This window comes from Cnephaeus nilssonii (assembly GCF_951640355.1).
Source record: "Cnephaeus nilssonii genome assembly, chromosome: 21".
Lineage (NCBI taxonomy): Eukaryota > Metazoa > Chordata > Mammalia > Chiroptera > Vespertilionidae > Cnephaeus > Cnephaeus nilssonii.
This window is the reverse complement of record NC_137092.1, coordinates 15,039,261-15,059,236: the sequence shown is the minus strand read 5'-3', so window position 1 is coordinate 15,059,236 and position 19,976 is coordinate 15,039,261. Positions and strand designations below refer to the sequence as shown.

The following is a 19,976-nucleotide window of genomic DNA, read 5'->3' as shown; positions in this document are numbered from 1 at the left end:
GCGGACGCTCTATCCACCGAGCCAAACCAGCTAGGGCTCTTTTTGTTCCTTTTGGAAAGAAAAGATTTATTTATTTGTTTTTATTTTTAAAGGGTAAGTGTTTTGCTGAGTGGAAGATTCATTGTCAGCTCCCTAAAATTCTGCCAAAGAGCCGAAACCGGTTTGGCTCAGTGGATAGAGCGTCGGCCTGCGGACTGAAGCGTCCCAGGTTCGATTCCAGTCAAGGGCATGTACCTTGGTTGCGGGCACATCCCCAGTAGGGGGCGTGCAGGAGGCAGCTGATCGATGTTTCTCTCTCATCGATGTTTCTAGCTCTCTATCCCTCTCCCTTCCTCTCTGTAAAAAATCAATAAAATATATTTTTAAAAAATAATAATAATAAAATTCTGCCAAAGGGAAAAGAATGAGTCAGGTTGCTGGAGCGGCCGGGCTGCTACCGCGAGCTCTGTGTGTTCGCTTCCCACTCCTCTCTTACCTTTGGCGGGTCAGCAGCAGGGCTTAGGAGGTGGGCAAGCCATCCTAGCTGGGTCCCCAGCCACTAGAAATCGGGGGCAGACCTCCTCCCCCACCCCCCGCAGGAGGAAGGGCCAGGCTCCCCACTGCAGTCCTCACTCACTTCCTTTTTCACCTTCTCGTTCCGCAGGGGTGTTCTCTCGGCAGATACTACCCCGGTCCGTTTCAAGGCTATGAGCACAGCAAGCGCAGACACCAGCAGCCAGAGCCCGGATCTTACCCTCAGAGTTTCCAGCTTCAGCAAATAGCGTTTCTCAGGGGACAGCTCCCAGAAGTACCCCTCGTTGGAAAGCAAACACCACCGTCACCCTTCCTCCCTGAACCCTGGCCAAGGTTTCCAGGACCACCTGCCAGAGGCTGGCCGCAGGAGATCTGGGGTGTCCCGAGGGGTGCGCCTCTCCGAAGCCAGGTACTCCACCGAGGATTCCGGCCTCCTTCCCCACGTGGCGGGCTGCTGCCATGGGGAGGTGTTGACCGGCTTTCCTCGCGTTTCCAGGCGCTGAGCATCAGCCAGGATCAGGAGCAAAGGGTCTTAGAGCTCTTGCAGGAGCGTGGCGAGGGGAAGGCCGCCACAGCACATGACCTGGCTCGGAAGCTCCAGGCCCCAAAGAAGGAAATCAACCGCATCTTATACTGCCTGGCAGAGAGGGGTGCGCTGCGTAGGGAGGCGGGAACGCCCCCTTTGTGGAGAATTGCAACTTCCGTTCAGGCTCTGAACCAGCACAGCCAAGTAGCGACCGCTGACTGTTGGAGCCAGGGAGCCCCAAACTCGGGCCCCAGTTGGGAACCCGCCGGCAGGAACCCCACGTCCGACTTGGAAGAGGAAGAGCCCCCTGAGCCTTTAGACATGGCCGAGATCAAGGAAGACATCTGCAACCACCTGTTCGACGTGTTCAAGTCCTCCGCCCTGAATTTGGCTAAAAACATCGGCCTCTCGAAAGCCCGCGACGTCAATGCCGTACTGATTGACCTGGAAAGGCAGGGGGACGTGTACAGGGAAGGGACGACCCCTCCGATCTGGTACCTGACGGACAGGAAGCGAGAGAGGATACAAACGAAGAGGAACACGAACAGTGTTCCCGAAGCCACTCCAGCTGCTGTCCCGGAGACCAAAACCGAGGAAGCGCTTCCCGCCTGCAACTCGCCCATCGGCAGCTCACCCGCCTGCAGCTCACCCGCGCCAGACGCCTCCAACGCAGCCGCCACAGAAAACATGGAGAATGGGCAGGAGCCGGTCGTCAAGACAGAAAGTAGTCCACAGGTCCCACCAGAACCTGTGAAACCGAAACCACCTGTTTGTGACAATGGCCCCTCAAAACCAGGGTATGTTGACTTTGAGAATGGCCAGTGGGCCACCGATGACATCCCAGATGACTTGAATAGTATCCACACAGCCCCAGGCGAGTTTCGCGCCATCATGGAGATGCCCTCCTTCTACAGTCATGGCCTGCCACGGTGTTCACCCTACAAGAAACTGACCGAGTGCCAGCTGAAGAACCCCATCAGCGGGCTGTTAGAATATGCTCAGTTCGCTAGTCAGACCTGTGAGTTCAACCTCATAGAGCAGAGCGGACCACCCCATGAACCTCGGTAAGAGACCCCAGGAACTCTGTGCACCCAGGGTTGGGTCAGGCGCTCTTGCTCCTGACAGTTGGCTGACTCGTGAGCAGTGCTGTGTGGTGGCCTCCGACTTTTCCCTCTTCCTTTCTGCCCACGGGCTAACGCACCCTTGTTGGCCCTAACTCTAGATCAGGGCTGGGGAACCTTTTGTCTGCCAAAGGCATTTGGGTATTTATAACATCATTCGCTTAATATAAATTACGTCGCTATGAAGAGAGCTCCTAGATTTGCTGAATTGCGAGTCCCGCCTGTGGTTGCCTTGGCAGGGCCAGACCAAATGATTTTGAGGGCCTCATACGGCCCGTGGGCCGGACGTTCCCCACCCCTGCTCTAGATCGTGAGCAAGGAATGTAGACCTCAGACCAGCCAGAATCCTGGCTGAGCAAAGGGAAGGTTGACCCCATTGGCTAAAATGAAGCTTCTTGGGAAATGGTTAGCGTTCGTGCATCAATGTCATGTCTGCCTCTTAAGGCCAGAGGTAATGAAGAGTGACTCCCTTGCCACCCCTCTTCTGTGCCGTTCCCGCTGTCCCCATCTACGTCCCAGGGAGGTCCAGGAGCGGGTGGGAGGGGCAGGCTGCACACCAGAGCAAGGGCGGCCTGTGCTGCCCGCAGCAGTGGATTCGAACCGCCCCCGCGCCCTTTGCGCAGGGAAAGGACGGTGTAGCGCGCCCAAGGCTGCCTGCCTGCCGAGGTGGGGTTCTGGTTTTACACACCTCTGCGCGGATGGGTGGGCTCGCACGTGCTGCTGCTCCTGAGCTGTGAAATCGGAAGTGACCTCACTCAGACAGCTGGCCGGCTCCTGCAGGCTGGCGGGCAGATTGAGGAAGACATGCAGGCCAAGAGGGAGCTGCCGAAGGGCCCGGCCCGGCGGAGAGCTGAACCCACTGGCGCTGAGTGGCTGCACACCTGCTGGGGAGGACGGGAGAGGCTAACCGAGGCGGTTTGCTAGGGGCAGGATGCCCAGCTTCCCCGTTCCCTCCCTGTGCCCGTCTTAATGACTCGGCGATGGCGCTGCGGGAGAGCTGTTAGGGAGAGGGCATGTGTCTGTCCAAAGTGACAGGGCCTGGGCTGGCTTGTTAGTTTGGGGTAGAGACTGGGCGGCCGTCATGCTCTCTCGTCCTCCATCTCTGTCCCCAGGGTTGGGGACAAGCAGTGGGTTTGGTGGCTAGCCTTTCTTTGGCCTCCAGCTGTAAGAAACATTGGTGCCATATTCACATATTTCAGAAGACCCAGGAAATAAGAATTTGACCTACTTTTTCTAAATGAAATCCCAGATTGAGCAAAGAGCTGAACAAATTTAAAAGCTTGAACAAAGGAAGTCTAAGCGCAATCCAGAGGCCTAGAACAAGTGCTTTTTGGTTTTCTACATAACAGGGCAATTCCTTTCATCCCAGGCTTCAAATAGAGTGACTCAAAACAAACCATCAGAGTGGTGTGTCCTGTGGGTAGGCTGGGACAGAAACAGGCCCCGAGAAGTGACAGGTGTCTGGTCCCTGTAGGTGTCTGGGAGGGAGACTGCGCTGTAAGAGCCTCCGCTTGCCTTAGACCTGCCCTCGCGGTGGCCAGTCTGCGCAGCTGCTTTAGGAAGAAGGCTGGGTTGCTAACAAGACTGTAATGGTGACTCTAGCTCATCAGTTTTATAGACTTTATCTCGTCATTGCTGAGAGATGGTGGGTGTCCCTGAACTAGTCTCCTGTCACCTGTGGCTGTTTGCTCTAATGAGCCATGGGGAGAGAGTCACTGGCTGCTTTGTTTCTGAAAAGGAGGGACAGGCTGAGCCTCCGAAGGACAGGAGCCCCTGGCCTGCCCTCCATGTCTCCCTCCGCAAGTCAAAAAGCCCCTGAGAGTGGCAGGAATCGCAGGGTGCAGATCTCTTTGGAGAGGGCAGAAGGGAGGCCTAGACTCGTGTTCACACATCTAATCACTTTCCATCAAGATTTAAATTCCAAGTTGTCATCAGCGGCCGAGAGTTTCCCCCGGCTGAAGCTGGCAGCAAGAAAGTGGCCAAGCAGGACGCAGCCACGAAAGCCATGACCATCCTGCTGGAGGAGGCGAAAGCCAAGGACAGCGGGAGGCCGGAGGAATCCTACTACTCTTCCCTCGAGAAAGAGCCAGAGAAGGTAGGTGTCCGCCCTCGGCCAGGTGTCCGCCACCTTCCTGTCGGTGAAGGAGCAGGGCTTTAACTGGCCTTCCAGAGGCAATCTCGGCCTCGCAACTGATGCTGTGTCTCAGTCAGCTGCCTGCTGTGCCCTCAGCCACCCCCCTCACCAGTTGAAAGAGATATGAAAGGTTACCAAGTCCAATCTCCTCTCGCAGATAAGACAGGAGACTCGCCAGGCCCCAGTGACTCGGGTTGAGCATCGACCTATGAGGTCACGGTTCGATTCCCGGTCAGGGCACATGCCTGGGTTGTGGGCTTGATCCCCAGTAGGGAGCATGCAGGAGGCAGCTGATAATGGTTCTCTCTCATCATTGATGTTTCTCTCTCTCCCTCTGAAATTAATTTTTTAAAAAAATGTTTTTTAAGAGACCCAGAACCTTTAACTCACCCTTTCCTGTGATGCTTAAAGAATCCCACAGCCCTCTTCCTTTGGAAACCAGCCCTGAATGTGTAGTGACCGAAAGAAATTCTCCCTCCCCGTCCCTCTGCGGTGATGGACTAGCCAACATTTTCTTACTATTTGTGCTGTGTTTTTTCTTCTCTCGTTTTCTGCAGACTGCAGAGTCCCAGTCCACCCCCCCTTCAGCAGCTTCCTTCTTATCCGGGAAGAACCCCGTCAGTACATTGCTTGAGTGTGTGCACAAGTTGGGGAGCTCCTGCGAATTCCGCCTCCTATCCAGAGAAGGCCCTGCCCATGACCCCAAGTACATCTCTCGTATCATGTATCTCTGCTGAGGTTTTCTCAAAAAAAGAGAGCGATGCAGCTCTTCCTTGCCTCCTCCGCGATGGCAGATCATTTCACGGAGCAGTCACTCCCGTTGTCAGTGTGGAAGATGGGGGGCCGTGAGGGCATGGCTGCTGCTTGTGGAGCAGAGAATCTGGGACTAGGAATCGAAAGGGCGCAGCAGGGACCAAGCACTAGGGAGGTGCACGGCTTGGAGGTTCCTGGTGGTGGGACAAATCGGTACAAGACCTGGGCATACCTGGCAGGCCCTGCTCTGAGGCTCTGCAGACTTGCATGTTCAAGAGGAGGAGGAGGTGAAGCTAGGCTGATGCTTAATGTGGAGTTGGGGTCAGCCAGGCTCAGAGCCGGGGGCAGGAGGAGGGAGAGAGGCACCGGCTCTTCAAGGCCGAAGTGACTGCCGCAAGGAAATGGCAAGTCCTGAAGGACGACCGCCTGACGAAGGCTAGGTAACCCCTCCCTCAAAGCCACCCTAACCCTCTCATCCCCTGCCAGGTTCCAGTACTGTGTTGCAATGGGAAACCACACTTTCCCCACCGTGAGTGCCCCCAGCAAGAAAGCGGCAAAGCAGATGGCTGCCGAGGAAGCCATGAAGGCCCTGCACGAGGAGGCCACCAACTCGGCGTCTTCTGATAACCAGGTGAGGTCATTCCCGACTCAAAGGAGACTGGTCGTGTTTAGCCGCAGGACGGCTTAGGATTGCCCAGGAGTCGCTCGGTTTCCTTAACTGTTTACGGTTCCTCTTTGTTTGGCTAATTCTCTTCCAGTCCGGAGGTACCAGCACAGAATCATTTGATAACTTGGAATCTATGATGCCCAACAAGGTTCGGAAGATCGGCGAGCTCGTCAGATACCTGAACACCAACCCGGTGGGCGGCCTGTTGGAGTACGCCCGCTCCCACGGCTTTGCTGCCGAGTTCAAGCTGGTTGACCAGTCCGGACCTCCTCACGAGCCCAAGTGAGTGTTCCTGTCCTGACTACAGCGTGTGTCACGGGGGAGGGGGGGTGGTCCACCTGTAACCAAGGGAGAAGGAGGTGCATTCGCTGTGAATGAGAGCAGGGAGAGCGTGTCTCCATGACCCCCTAGAACGGGGGTGGGGAGCATGCGGCCCTCGGGCTGTATCATCTGGTCTGGCCCTGCCAAGGCAACCGTTACGGGTGGAACTCGAAATTTAATAAACCTAGGAGCTCTTTTCATAGCAACGTAATATTTAAGTTGATAATTTTGTATGGCCCGCTGTTATAAATATCCAAATGGCCCTTGGCAGAAGAAGATTACCCACCCCTGCCCTAGACGATCAGCCATCTTGAGAGTATACGCACTTTTCTAATGAGTATTATCCTTTTTAATTTTAACTAATTTTAATTTTCAAGAAAATCACTCAAGCTGATTCAAAAAGTATGCAACGAAAGTCTTATTTCTAACTCAGACTTCTAGTTCCCTCCCCACACTCCCCATACACTATTACCAACTGATTGAGTCCCTCTAGAAATTTCCATGCATATATTAGCATGTTTTTCTTTTTGTTTTAAAAATAAGTTTATAACATATCTTCTCTGCCATGCCTTGACTCCTTTCCTTACCAGTGTATCTTAGGATCATTACAAATCAGCATATATAGATCTGTCCGACTCCTGCACAGCTTCATAATATTTCATTGAGTAGACGCTGTTATTAAACCAGAGATATGGAAGGTCTTTTCTAAAACAGATACCCATGTAGTTGACCTAATTTATGAAAGAGAACGTTGCTACTGTCGAAGCCCCCACCCTTACATAATTTATTTAACCAACTTCCAACAACATTAGGTTGGTTTTGGTCTTACTATTAAAAACACTCCTGCAGTAACTGTCCTTCTACTGTATGTCTGCTTACATGTGCAAACATGGGTCGTGTACTTTTTTAAAATTTTTTTTTAATAGGTAATAGACTATCCAAATTAAAATGATTTAAAAATAAAAAAATATATAAAGCTCATTCTCCCTTTGGCCCAACTCTCACCTACACACACGTACACCCACCCAACACACCCACATGTAATGACTTTGTTATTGTGTACCCTTTCATAGTATCCTTATATTAATACAAGGAAGTATATATATTGATCTCCAGCTTGCTTTTTACCTAAAACAGTATTCCCTTGGAGAGTTTCCATGTTACTTTGTATTCTTTGTATATAGCTACAAAATGCAGTGTTCCAATGTCGCAGGTTTATCATGACTTATTTAACCAGCCCTTATTGATGACTACTTGGATTGTTTCCAAACTTGTTTATGTACATACAAAATTTTGGAAAATATTGCCAAACTTTCTTCCAGTGAGAATTATACCAGTTTATGCTTACACTAACAATACAGAGTGGGCAAAAGTAGGTTTATAGCTGTGAGTACACAGAGTTTCTTCTTATATTATTATTTTATTAATTATTGTATTATTCCCATATGAATAATTTCCAAACCTACTTTTGCCCCACCCCATATATAAAAATGGCTTTTCCCCTACACCATGACCAATATGGCATTATCAACATTTTTATCTTTGCCATTCTAAAATGTGAAAAATGGCACATCAGTGCATTGCAAAGATTATTATTGTTCAGATATTTATCATAATTTACCATATTAATAGATCAAAGGAGAAAAACCAATCGATGTATCTCTCTGATGTTTCTCTCTCCCTCCTTTCCATTCTCTTTGAAAATCAATGGAAAAAAATATCCTTGGGTGGGGGTTTAACACACAAAACCAACCTAGTACTTTGACCAGCGTGCACCCCACTTTAGAACAGTCAACCTTGAGGGGCCAGAAAAGGTCCTTTCCTGGGCACGACGCATTTAGGATGTGTCATGGGGCTCCACCCTCTGTTAAAGCCACCTCAGAAAAGGGGTGCGGCTCCTCGTTCACACCCTTCGCACTCGCCTCATTCTTTAACCTCCTTCATCTGTGGCAGGCTTAGTCCACTTCCTCTTTCTCTTCTGTAAAATTTTCCACACAGTCCCTTCTAGGCTTCAACTCAGCCATTCACTCAGAACCTAAGAACTCACTGTGAACTAGATTAAAGATATGAAAAGGCCCCTGACTGTCCTGCAGACACGTAAGCACTCCACGGGGCTTAGTGGGGGTGAATGCAAGGGACTGTGGGGACCGGGTGCACACTGTGGCCCCTGGGGAGTGGAGGAAGGTTGCACCGAGGGGAAATACTAATTTAGAAGCTGCATTTATTGGACGTCTGTTACAATAACACACATTACTTCCTCCTTAATGTGAATCATGCTGGGTCCTCTCTTTTTCCTTTCTATCCTTCTTGGCAACCTTCACTAATTTTTTTTTACCTTTCTTGTTTGTTTTTATCGTCACTCAAGGATATTTTTCCATTGATTTTTAGAGAAAGTGGGAGGGACAGGGGAGAGACAGAAACATCCATGTGAGAGAGACACATCGATTGGTTGCCTCCTGCATGGGACTCGGCCGGGCTGGGGATCGAGGCATGCACCCTCGACTGGAATCAAACCCACGGGCCGACGCTCTATCCACTGAACCAACCCGGCTATGGCTTATGACTTTTAATATCGAAATGCTGGAGACCTTTTCCGAGCTCCAGCCTCCTCGATCCAGCTGCTTGTCACTTCTCGGACAGGCCTCTCAGAAGCAGCACTCTTGATTTTCGCTCCCTCTCTGCCCTTGGCCTTTCCGTCTCCGTGAGTGACACCACTCCCATCCTTAGTTCTGTTATGGCTACAGTTTCCTTCCCAAATCCCTTCCTCGTCCTTCCAGCTCCAGTTACCCTCTAGGCTAAGCACTGTCTTCTCTCACGGAACCCAGGGCAGGAGTCACCTGATCTCCCTACTTCAGTCATGCAGCCAATACTTGTGGAGTACATTATCTGTTAGTGCAGGAGCCAGGTAGTAATCAATAGTCACGTAAAGTAATGTGAGCGCTCATGTTCGATGTGTATGACAAAGGGCTCGAGTGGCATGTGCATGAGAATCTCCGTGCAGGACCTGACTGAGTCAGGAGAGGGGAGGGGCTTCGCGGAGAAGTGAGGGAGATTAAGGGCGAAGTGGGGGGTTCCAGGCGGAGGAGATAGTCGGAGCAGGCAGCACGGGGCGCCTGGCCGGGGAGGCCACAGGCCTCGGAGGCATCGTGCTTTTGCCATCCAAGCCGGGGAAAGCCATTGAAAGGTTTTAAGTGCGGGACTGCCACTTGCCTCCACCCCGCCTCCCTCTTCCCAGCCTTTTTCCTGCTGCAATGTTGTACTGAGTTTTCTTTCCTGCTCGAGAAAACCACTTCAGACCTTTGCCTCTTTCTTCAAATTTCCACCAAAATCCCTCTTCCTCACTCTAAAGTGGTGATCTTAATTCACACTTAATTGAGAAAATAGCGATAGTCATAGGACAGATACTTCACCTCACCATCAGCACACCCGCCTCCCTCCCTGCATCTGTGCGCCTGTCTGCACCGCCCGCGGGAAGCCTCCTTCCTCCATCGCTGTGCCTGGGCCCCTTCCCTCGTCCGCTCCTCCGGTTCCTCCCTCCCTCGGCACCAGGCTGGGTACTGCCGGCAGCCCGTAGACATGCCCATGCCCGACTTGGGCACCCCCTTCCGCCCACGTCAGCTCTCTGCGCCCCTCCCGGCCAGACCTCTCAATTATTTGTAGTCTTTGTCTTCACTTTCTTAACTCATTCCAGTGGAGCTTTGTCCCCAGCGTTTTGCTAAAAAGTCTAACCACCAGCCATATGTGGTTATTGAGCATTTGAAATGTGGCTAGTGTGACTGAGGAACTGAATTATTAATTGTATTGAATTTTAATCAAAGTTAATAGCTCCCTGTGGCTAGTATCTACCTTATTGGGACAGTGCGGCTCTAAGGATTCTAACTGCATAATTCACAAATTTTATCACAGATACATATATGATATATGTGCAAACACATGAACAGTCATGAAATTCTTCACCTGGCAGAGACCCAACATGGCTAGCCCCGCCCCCTCTCCTTCACCAGACTTCAGCCCGCCGCCCGGCACACACCTCTGGCATCAGCACAATAGGAGTGAAGGCGTTCAGTGCCTTGGATGAGCAAGGAATAGCGAGAAGCTCGGTTCCCATTAGCGCCTGAGCTGCCCTGCCTCGATCCCGAAGCCTTTCCCATATGCAGTTGGATTAGCCAAAGCAGGGTCCTCACCCGCAGATTAGGGTGCTTGAAGCTAGGATTCTTGAACTCTGGTCTGATAGACGCTCCAGCCATTTTGTTCCATCCTGCTCTTCCCTCTATGTGTGTGAGACCCCCACCAGAAAGGGAGGGCCCCCCAGGGCCGGCAACGGTACTGCCCACCTCCCTGCTCTACTCAAGCCCTTTACAGTAAGCAGAGTCACAGGCCAAGGTGCTCTCCGTCCCCCACAGCCATCCCCAGGCTTCCAGGAATCGAAAACCGGCTCCTCATGAAAGTATGGTTCCCTGGTCTCAGGCAGACGTGGCATTCTGACCTCAGTGATAGTCCAGGTTATACCTGAATCAGCAAAAATCACACTGCGACCCAGGACCGTCCCAAGTCCAGGCACTGCTGCCTTGGAGAGCTGGGGCAGGGCTGGGGCCTTAGGTCGGCTGCATCTTAAGCAAAACTTGCGTTTCCTACGACTGCCGGCAAGTTCAGATGCTTGTCTTTGTCCCCTGCCTCTCCTCCCAAAGGTTTGTTTACCAAGCAAAAGTTGGGGGTCGCTGGTTCCCAGCCGTCTGCGCGCACAGCAAGAAACAAGGCAAGCAGGAGGCAGCGGACGCCGCTCTCCGCGTCCTGATTGGGGAGAACGAGAAGGCAGAGCGCATGGGTTTCACAGAGGTAACCCCAGTGACAGGGGCCACTCTCAGAAGAACTATGCTCCTCCTCTCGAGGTCCCCAGATGCACAGCCAAAGACAGTTAAGACGTCTACTTTTGTGCTCTCTTCTTTGGGGTCCAGCCAGCTCCTCTCTGGGTGGAGGTAGCGTTCAGTCGCTAGTATGTGACTTACTCCTGGGCTTTCACGTTAGCCGCCTAGAACGCGGAACGGGACACTGGGCCTGCGAGGGGACCGGACGGCTCACTGTCGAGTGAGCGCGCTCTCCCGCCCACTCTGAGGCGTGGCGGCCGCACCGGCTCTGGGGCCCTGACTCGGCCTCCTGTCCCCGCAGCTCCCTCTCACCGGCAGCACCTTCCACGACCAGATCGCCATGCTGAGCCACCGGTGCTTCAACGCGCTCACCAACAGTTTCCAGCCCTCCTTGCTTGGCCGCAAGATCCTGGCTGCCATCATCATGAAGAAAGACTCCAAAGACCTGGGAGTCGTGGTCAGCCTGGGCACAGGTCGGTGACACACACACACACACACGCGCGCGCGCGCGCGCGCAGTGCCTGAAGGGTGTCCCCTCCCCCCCTACACACACACACACACACACACGGTGCCTGAAGGGTGTCCTGTCCTTCCCTCCTGGAGTCCCCGGGGGCGAGTTTAAGATGGGAACAGACGATAGTTTAGCTCCAGATCATGCAGAGTGGGGGGCGAATGCTCATCCCCCAGGGAAGGGAGGAGGGGAGTCGGGATCGGATAAAGTGAGGCCCTGAGAACAAGCAGCCCCCCCTCTTCGTCGTCCTGTCCTTTGGAAGTGTCCCACGTCCTCCCGTGCCTTCCAGGCAATCGCTGTGTGAAAGGAGACTCCCTGAGCCTGAAGGGCGAGACCGTCAACGACTGCCACGCAGAGATCATCTCCCGCAGGGGCTTCATCAGGTGAGCGGTCGGGGCCAGCACCTCCCGCCCGCCCGGCGGCTCTGACACCCCCGACGGGCAGGCCGTGGCCCCAGCAGCAGCCTGTGCACCTGGGACCCAGGCGACACCGCGGCTCGGCGGCTGCTACGGGCTCGCGCTTTCTCGGCCCGCTCTGCTTCGGGCCTTTTTAAAAAGGCACAAAATGGCCTGGCCCTGGGCTTCCGGATGAGGAGGCCGCCCCTCTGCGTGAGGACCTTTAAACAGCCCTGGCCCGCCAGCTGCCTCCTCAGTCACCTCTCCTTCCACGACGGGGAGGCCCCGGGAGAAGCCCTGGTTCTGCCCGGAACCCCGGTTCCTGCCGGAGCGGGAGCTCGGGGCAGAAATGAGCCTGACCCGAGAGGCTGACGTGGCTCTGAGAAATGCTGAGGCCCCTGGAGTTCCCGGCGCCTTTCTGCCCGAGAAACTGACAGGGTCACATTAGGCTTCTCCTTCCTGGAGGTCAGGTCACAGAAGCAGCTGCTCCCCAGGATCCAGCTGTCTTCTCACCCCGACTTCCCTCCTGCAGGTTTCTCTACAGCGAGCTGATGAAGTACAACCCCCAGACGGCGAAGGACAGCATATTTGAGCTCGCGAAGGGAGGGAAAAAGCTGCAAATCAAGAAGACCGTGTCGTTCCACCTCTACATCAGGTCTGTGCCCGTCGCCGCTGGAGCGGGCTGCCAGCTGCGGGCGGGTGTGGAATGCTCTCCTGGTCCCTGAACAGTCCATTCAATGGCCCCCCTCCGCTCTGTGTGGACCTGGAATGGAATGTCTCCCATGACAGGCTTCCCTAAAAGTCCCTAGCTTCCGCCTCATGGGACAGTTCTGAGCCCAGGGAAGGGAGAGCAGCATCCGCCGGGCGAGTGTTAACAGGCGCCCTGTCCTGCAGCACGGCCCCGTGCGGGGATGGTGCGCTCTTTGACAAGTCCTGCAGCGACCGCGCGGTGGAGAGCACAGACCGCCACTACCCCGTCTTCGAGAACCCCAAGCAAGGCAAGCTCCGCACCAAGGTGGAGAACGGTGAGTGGCCCGCCTCCTCCCGGGACACGGGCAGAGCTGCCGGGGTTTTGCCGTTAACTGCAGGGGTTGGAGGGTCCCGTTTGCAGGGAGAGGGAAGGTGGGGTGCGGGGGGGAATGTGCGCAGGAAGATGAGATCAGAGAGGAGGCAGAGGTGCCTTGCACTCGGAGAGCCGGGCTGGAAGTAACTGTGGGAGTCAGCCTCCCAGTTCCTGCCCCTACAGCCATGGGAACGGATAGACCACCGCAGGCCGCCGTGGGTCTGACCCAAGCTCTCATGCAGGGGAAGGCACGATCCCAGTGGAGTCCAGTGACATTGTGCCCACGTGGGACGGCATCCGGCTCGGGGAGAGACTCCGCACCATGTCCTGCAGCGACAAAATCCTCCGCTGGAACGTGCTGGGCCTGCAAGGGGCGCTGCTGACCCACTTCCTGCAGCCCGTGTACCTCAAGTCCGTCACACTGGGTAAGGGCCATCCTGGGAGCCAGAACCAACCTGTTGTTCTGGGCCCAGAGCTCAGCAAACCGCATGCTTCGTTGTCAGGAGTTGGCACGATGCCTCCACTTTCACAGTGTGTTTGAGTCAGTAATTGGTTCTGAGCGTCCGTCTGTCATGGTGGGAAGACTGGTTTAGGCAGCAAGCCCAGGTGAGGGACATGCCAGGCAGGTCTCTTCCGGATGAGTCCCTGGAACACAGCAGCCACAACTGCGGTGTCTTCCTTTTCTTGATCTCCACGGCCCGCAGCCTTTCCAGTTAGTTCCTGGCGCCAAATGTGTCCTTTCTTCTCATACCCAGGTTACCTTTTCAGCCAAGGGCATCTGACTCGTGCCATTTGCTGTCGTGTGACGAGAGATGGGAGTGCGTTTGAGAATGGACTGCGCTATCCCTTTGTTGTCAACCACCCCAAGGTGCTAGAGCCCCGTCCGCTTTTCCCTCGCCCTTTTCTCCTTCCAAGCCATCTGTCCGCAGAGCAGAACAGCCCGGTGTGGCCAGGGGAGCCTTAGTTGGTGTCCCAAGAACTTACCCTTCTCTCCTTTGGAATGCCAACAGCTTTCCTCCTTTTAGTCTGGAATTAATTTCCATCAAAGTGGGGTTAGTGTGCCGAGAGTTTTAGCCACGTAGAATCCTACCTAAATGAGGGGCAAGGTCCCGAGCCCTCACGCCCTTTGCCCTCGGAGACACTTGGGTCTCTCCAGAACCTTTTTCCTGAGAGGTGTCCGTTCTCTCCCGCTGCTCCGGGGACTCCTAGGTTGGCCGGGTCAGCGTCTATGATTCCAAAAGGCAGTCCGGGAAGACCAAGGAGACGAGCGTCAACTGGTGTTTGGCTGACGGCTACGACCTGGAGATCCTGGACGGCACCAGGGGCACCGTGGACGGGTAAGGAGCAGGGAGCACAGAATGACTCGCAGGGACGGCGAGGTTGCCAACCTCCAGGCTTCCGAGCTACCACCCGCCACGGCGGCCCCGGGCCCTCCTTTTCCGGTCCTGGCTGAGTAACGTTTCTGTTTCCCCAGGCCACGGAATGAATTGTCCCGGGTCTCCAAAAAGAACATTTTCCTCCTATTTAAGAAGCTCTGCTCCTTCCGGGGCCGCAGGGATCTGCTTAAACTCTCCTATGGTGAGGCCAAGAGAGCTGCCCGTGAATACGAGATAGCCAAGAACTACTTCAAAAAAGGCCTGAAGGACATGGGCTATGGGAACTGGATAAGCAAACCTCAGGAGGAAAAGAATTTCCACCTCTGCCCAGTCTAGTGTGACCGGGACTGATGGGAGGCGGGCCTTTCACACGGGGGCGAGAGGCAGGTCGTAGCATTCCTCCTCACACTAGCCAAGGGGTCTCTTTTAATTTTTTTCTCTTTTTTCCTTCTCTCTTCCATTTTTTTTTATAACGGAACCACAATTGGTGATCCTGAGACCTCGGGGTTCCTATCCTGCTTTCTTGGGGAACACCAGGCCAGGTCTCACCAGGCCCCTTCTCGTTTCCCAGGCAGAGAGGTAGAGACATGGGAGAGAGAAGGGGTCTCCTTCCCACCAGCGCGGAAGCACCCGCAGCCCATGTCCTCCTCAGTTCTGTTTGGGGGTTCCGTTTCCCGCCCCTCAGTGTGCGACCCTGGCCTCTTGAGGTCTTGATCAGGTTCCAGTCAACTCCGTGAGTCACGTCAGGGACTGATGATTTCGTTTGCGGATCCTGCAAGCCCCTCCGCCCTTCGAGGTCCTTCCCGGGTCCGGTTTCTCCTTTTCCTCCACGAGGGTCAGAGCAGGAGGGCCCTGCGGCCCCGGAAGGAGCAGAGCTTCTTAGAGACAGCTGAGGGGGTGACAGGCCCTTCCCGGGGCTCAGGCAGGCTCCCCGCTGCCCTCCTCCTAACGCGTTCCTAGGAACGTGCCTGCAGTGGGGGCAAGGGCTCGGGACAGAGCGCCTCTGCTGGGCCTCGGCGGGAATAAGGCAGAAGGTGACGTGGTCACAGCACTCTCCCACCTGGCAGGTCTCCCTCAACAGCGACACCTGGGGAAGCCCAGGGAACGCAGGTGAACTAGGAGTATTAAAAGAATGCCGTAAGAGCTGAGTCTTACTGGTCGTTGCTACAGGTAACCTGTAATTGCACAGATTTAGATTCAGAGGTAATTTTTCAAGTGCTTTTGTCTTGCCGGAGAGCTTCCGAAGGTCGTGGGGGGCAGGTCACAGAGCTGAGGTCTCTCTCCCTGCCTGTCGGGGGGTCTTAGGGGCTGACCTAGGCCTGCATTTGTAGCTGGAAGGCAGGTTGTCTTCAGGTTCTGTGAGGTGGAGCCCCAGGCCCACACCCCAGCTACTGAGCCTGTGGTCAGACCGTCAGCCTCTGGAGCCTGGCTCTGGGCCCGTGTCAGGCGGTGTACATGCTCCCGAGAAGCACAGAGGCCCTGCCACTCAGCCCGGAGCCGCCCCTTCCCTCTAGAGCAAGCGTGTCAAACGCGTGTTTACGAGGCATGCGGCCCATTGGCCACAAGTTTGACATGCTTGCTCTAGAGGCTCCCTCTATCTTTACCTGTGAACATGCTGAGCCAGCAGCCTCACACGACCTTTCACCCTCCCTCGCCCCGCACACTACTGACTAGTGAACTCCCATCGGTCCCACCTCTTCAGCATTGGATACATCCACATTCACACTTTGCTTGTGGCTACTGTTCCCCAAAATTGACTAAATGCGAAAACCCAAGTTTTACGGGTGCACTGAGGACATCTCCACGGGACACCCCGGTGTCCCGAGGAGCTGGCAGGGGAGCAGTGCTGTCCTCGGGAGGGAGGCGCCTGCCCACCCCGGCCCTCTGACTGCTGAAGGCACATGGGTCGGTCCTGCCTCCGAGGCAGCCGACCTGGTTCTTGAGGCTGGAGCCCGGCGCCCACTGTGCCTCTGACCATGGGCCCCTCTGGGCACTGGGACCTCCTGCAGCGCTCCGACTCAGCTCTTCAACCAGGAGCACGGGGCTCGCCGAAGACCAGAGCCCCGCTCACCCCAGGCTCCTGTCCAGCAACCTTGCAGTGTTTGGGTTCTGCTGTAGGAAGAGAGCAAGGCAGCCCGCCCCCGTGTCTGCTGGAAACCGTCCTGTGTCAGGCCCTGCACGGCCGAACCCCGTGCCCCTCGGGGTCACACACACACAGGAGGCAGAGCCCCCCTAGAGTGTTCTCACCCTCCTGTCCAGTCTTTGTTTTTAACAAGCAGGACCCCCTTCTCCCCACCCCTTCTTTTTTTAAATGATCTTTGTAGTTGATTTGTCTGAACTGTGGCTTTGTGCATTCCTTGAGTAATCACTTGTAAAAATTGTCACTGCTTGACGCTATTTCCTTTACTCACTGGGAAGGGACTCTGTCGGGTTTGGGGGTCGTAGCAGTGACTCCGAGAACAGAGTGGGCAGAGCCCGAGCCTGGACTTGGGTGCGATGAGGCTGCAGTCAGTTTTTAAATTCCGCTTTTATGTGTCTCCCTGATACGTGACTAACATTATACATTCCTTCTAAGTAAATAAAGAAATAAAGAATCTGAATTGGTAGAAAGCTTCAAGTCTTGGTTTCTTGGGGGAGGGGAGAGTGGGGACGGAGGGATTTCTGGCACCAGCACTAGCTGCACCTGACACTTGGGGAGCAGGCCATGCCCGCCTGCAGAAAGGGGCCATTTCAGTGCGCCTACCTGGGAGCTGAGCTTGTCGGGCGTGAGGTACATCAGGTATTCCCCCCACACCCCATCAGAGCCCGCCCTTAAATGTCTTGTTCCCAGAGACTTGATAGGCAAGATTTCAAAGCCCAGGGTAAGAAAATACGCCATGAAACAGTATCACAAATTACCTACAGAATTCCACCCCTCCCTCCCCCACACCCCGCCCCACAAGGTGTTTCGCCTGCAGGGATGTGCCGCCTGAACCAGGACTGGCTGGGTGGCCGTCTCAGGAGGCGGGCCATTTGCTTTGACTTCATAGCTGGCATCCAGAATATTTCTTCGTCTTGAATTTCAAAGAGAATGCACCACTTGCCACGTTGTAATTTAGTCCAGAATTTCTACAGGACTCATGCTTGACCTTTTAAGAACGATAAGCCGGAGGACACAAGGGCGAGGCTGTCACCGCAAAGCCTCCTTCCTCACCCATTACACAGATGCAGCAGCTGAGCCGGGGGGGGGGGGGGGGGGGAGGACATGTTTATGTTTGGGGCACATTAAGTAAGGACCAGAAGAAATCCGGGTGTTGCTCAGTCTGTTGAAATGGTGCTGGGTGAGCTAGACAGCTTTAAACGCAGGGAAGGTTGCGTGTCTGCTGCCAGGGTGTACCAGGAACCCCGAGCGCCGCTGTCCTGTTCTCAGGCAGCCCCTGGCTCCACCTGGAGGGATGGAGCGTCCAGGACTTAGAGAAAGGGGGCAGTTTCCTACCCACCTAAGGCTAGTGCCAGGCTGTGGGCTGTCCTCCCCACCCCCACCCCACCTCTGTTAGGCGGGAAAGCTGACTGCCCTGCGGGACCACAGGGTTTTCCTTGGTGCTGTTCACCCTGCCTTTCATCTAGGAGGCCCACAATGTAATGCCATTTCCAGGATTTGGGTCCAGATCAAACCAGTGTTCCGGGAGCAGGTCTGGCCTCCACGCAGACTACAGCCCTGACTTCCCAGAGCGCAGGGACTGTGAGAGGAGGCCCCGGCACCCGCCTCTGCCCTGCCCCCCAGGAGCTGTGTCTGGGCTCTGTCTCCTACAGGCCCAGCCATTTGGTCATTTCATTTCCATCTAACGAACAGACTGGAAGGCAGCAAATCACACTAACTGCACAATTTCCACTGAACTTCTCTTTAGGTTCTTCTGTCTTTAACCTCATGACGCTTTTTCCCAGCATTCTCTGATTTTCCCATATTTGCCAACCTGGGTCCTCCCTGCCCCCCAATAGAACAGACAAGATGTCTTTGGAAACAGCTTGTCTTTACAAGAATCTTGAGTTCCTACAAGGATGTCCGCTTTCACCACTCTTCTTCAACATAGTACTGGGAGTCCTCGCCACAGCAACCAGACGAGAAGAAAAATAAAAGGCATCCAAATTGGAAAGGAGGAGGCAAAACTCATTATTTGCAGATGATAATATTGTACATAGAAAACCCTAAAGACTCCATCAAGAAACTACTAGATTTAATAAATGGATTTGGCAATGTAGCAGGCTACAAAATCAACATGCAAAAATCAATAGCTTTTTTATACACCAATAATGAATTCTCAGAAAGAAAAATAAATCCCATTTACCATTGCAAACAAAAATTAAGATACTTAGGAGTAAACTTAACCAAGGAGGTAAAAGGCTTGTACTCAGAAAACTTCAGGATGTTGAAAAAAGAGATAGAGGAAGATATAAACAAATGGAAGAATATACCATGTTTATAGATTGGTAGAATTAGCATCATTAAAATGTCCATACTATCCCAGGCAGTCTACAGATTCAATGCAATCCCTATTAAAATTCCAACAGCGTATTTCACAGATCTAGAATACTCCAAAATTTTATATAAAACCAAAAAAGATCCCAAACAGCTGCAGCAGTCTTGAGAAAGAATAACAAAGTTGGAGGAATCACAGTACCAAACAACAAGTTATACTACAAAGCCACCGTAATCAAAACAGCCTGCTACTGGCACAAGAACAGGCATCTAGATCAATGGAACAGAACAGAGACCCCAGAAATCAACCCAAACCATTATGCTCAATATTTGACAAAGGAGGCAATAACATACAATGGAGACAAGATAGTCTTCAATAAATGGTGTTGGAAAAATTGGGCAGATCCATACAAAAAAATGAAACTAGACAAACCAACTTACACCATACACAAGAATAAATTCAAGGTGGATAAAAGACTTAAATATAAGTCAGGAAACCATAATTTCATAGAAGAAACCATAGGCAGCAAATCTCAGACATCTCTCATAGCAATATGTTTATAGATACATCTCCTAGGGCAGGAAACTAAGGAGAAAATAAACAAATGGGACTACAAAATTAAAAGCTGCTGCACAGCAAAAGAAACCATCAACAAAACGAAAAAGGAGCCCACCGTCTGGGAGAACAATGATTCATCTGATAAAGGGTTAATATCCAAAATATATAAGGAACTCATACAGCTTAGCAAAGGAAGACACCAATCCAATCAAAAAATGGGCAAAGGACCTAAACAGACACTTCTCCAAAGTGGACATACAGATGGCCAAGAGACATATGAAAAAATGCTCAAAGTCACTGATCATCAGAGAGATGCAAATTAAAACGATGATGAGGTGTCACCTCACACCTGTCAGAATGGCTACCATCAACAAATCAACAAATGACAGCGAGAATGTGGAGAAAGGGAACCCTAGTACACTGCTGGAGGGAATGCAGGCTGGTGCAGCCATTATGGAATACAGTATGGAGTTTCCTCAAAAAACTAAATACGGAACTTCCGTTGGGCCCAGTGATCCCACTTCTAGGAATATATCCTAAGAAACCTGAAACACCAATCAGAAAGAATGTATGCACCCCTATGTTCATAGCAGCACAATTTACAGTAGCTAAGATCTGGAAACAGCCCAAGTGCCCATCAGTAGATAAAAAAGCTGTGGCACATTTATACCAAGGAATACTATGCTGCAGTTAAAATGAAGGATCTCTTTACCCTT

The 19,976-nt window shown here is 53.1% G+C and overlaps 1 protein-coding gene across 4 annotated transcripts in view; it reads left to right on the top strand.

Annotated features, from left to right (window-relative positions):
* Positions 1 to 17,274, top strand: part of ADAR (adenosine deaminase RNA specific) — a 40,007-nt gene extending 22,733 nt beyond the window's left edge. For 2 of the 4 annotated variants that reach the window (XM_079760803.1, XM_079760802.1), the window contains exons 2-15: positions 644 to 2,103; positions 4,072 to 4,255; positions 4,852 to 5,000; positions 5,534 to 5,678; positions 5,806 to 5,996; positions 10,724 to 10,949; positions 11,202 to 11,373; positions 11,701 to 11,794; positions 12,339 to 12,461; positions 12,701 to 12,831; positions 13,112 to 13,294; positions 13,625 to 13,737; positions 14,079 to 14,206; positions 14,344 to 17,274. In XM_079760803.1, coding sequence (XP_079616929.1) covers positions 1,361 to 2,103; positions 4,072 to 4,255; positions 4,852 to 5,000; positions 5,534 to 5,678; positions 5,806 to 5,996; positions 10,724 to 10,949; positions 11,202 to 11,373; positions 11,701 to 11,794; positions 12,339 to 12,461; positions 12,701 to 12,831; positions 13,112 to 13,294; positions 13,625 to 13,737; positions 14,079 to 14,206; positions 14,344 to 14,581 — 2,820 coding nt within the window. In that variant the 5' untranslated portion in view covers positions 644 to 1,360 and the 3' untranslated portion in view covers positions 14,582 to 17,274. The remainder of the gene's footprint in view (positions 1 to 643; positions 2,104 to 4,071; positions 4,256 to 4,851; positions 5,001 to 5,533; positions 5,679 to 5,805; positions 5,997 to 10,723; positions 10,950 to 11,201; positions 11,374 to 11,700; positions 11,795 to 12,338; positions 12,462 to 12,700; positions 12,832 to 13,111; positions 13,295 to 13,624; positions 13,738 to 14,078; positions 14,207 to 14,343) is intronic. The other 2 variants (XM_079760801.1, XM_079760800.1) reach the window with 2 other exon arrangements.
* Positions 17,275 to 19,976: the final 2,702 nt, after the last annotated feature.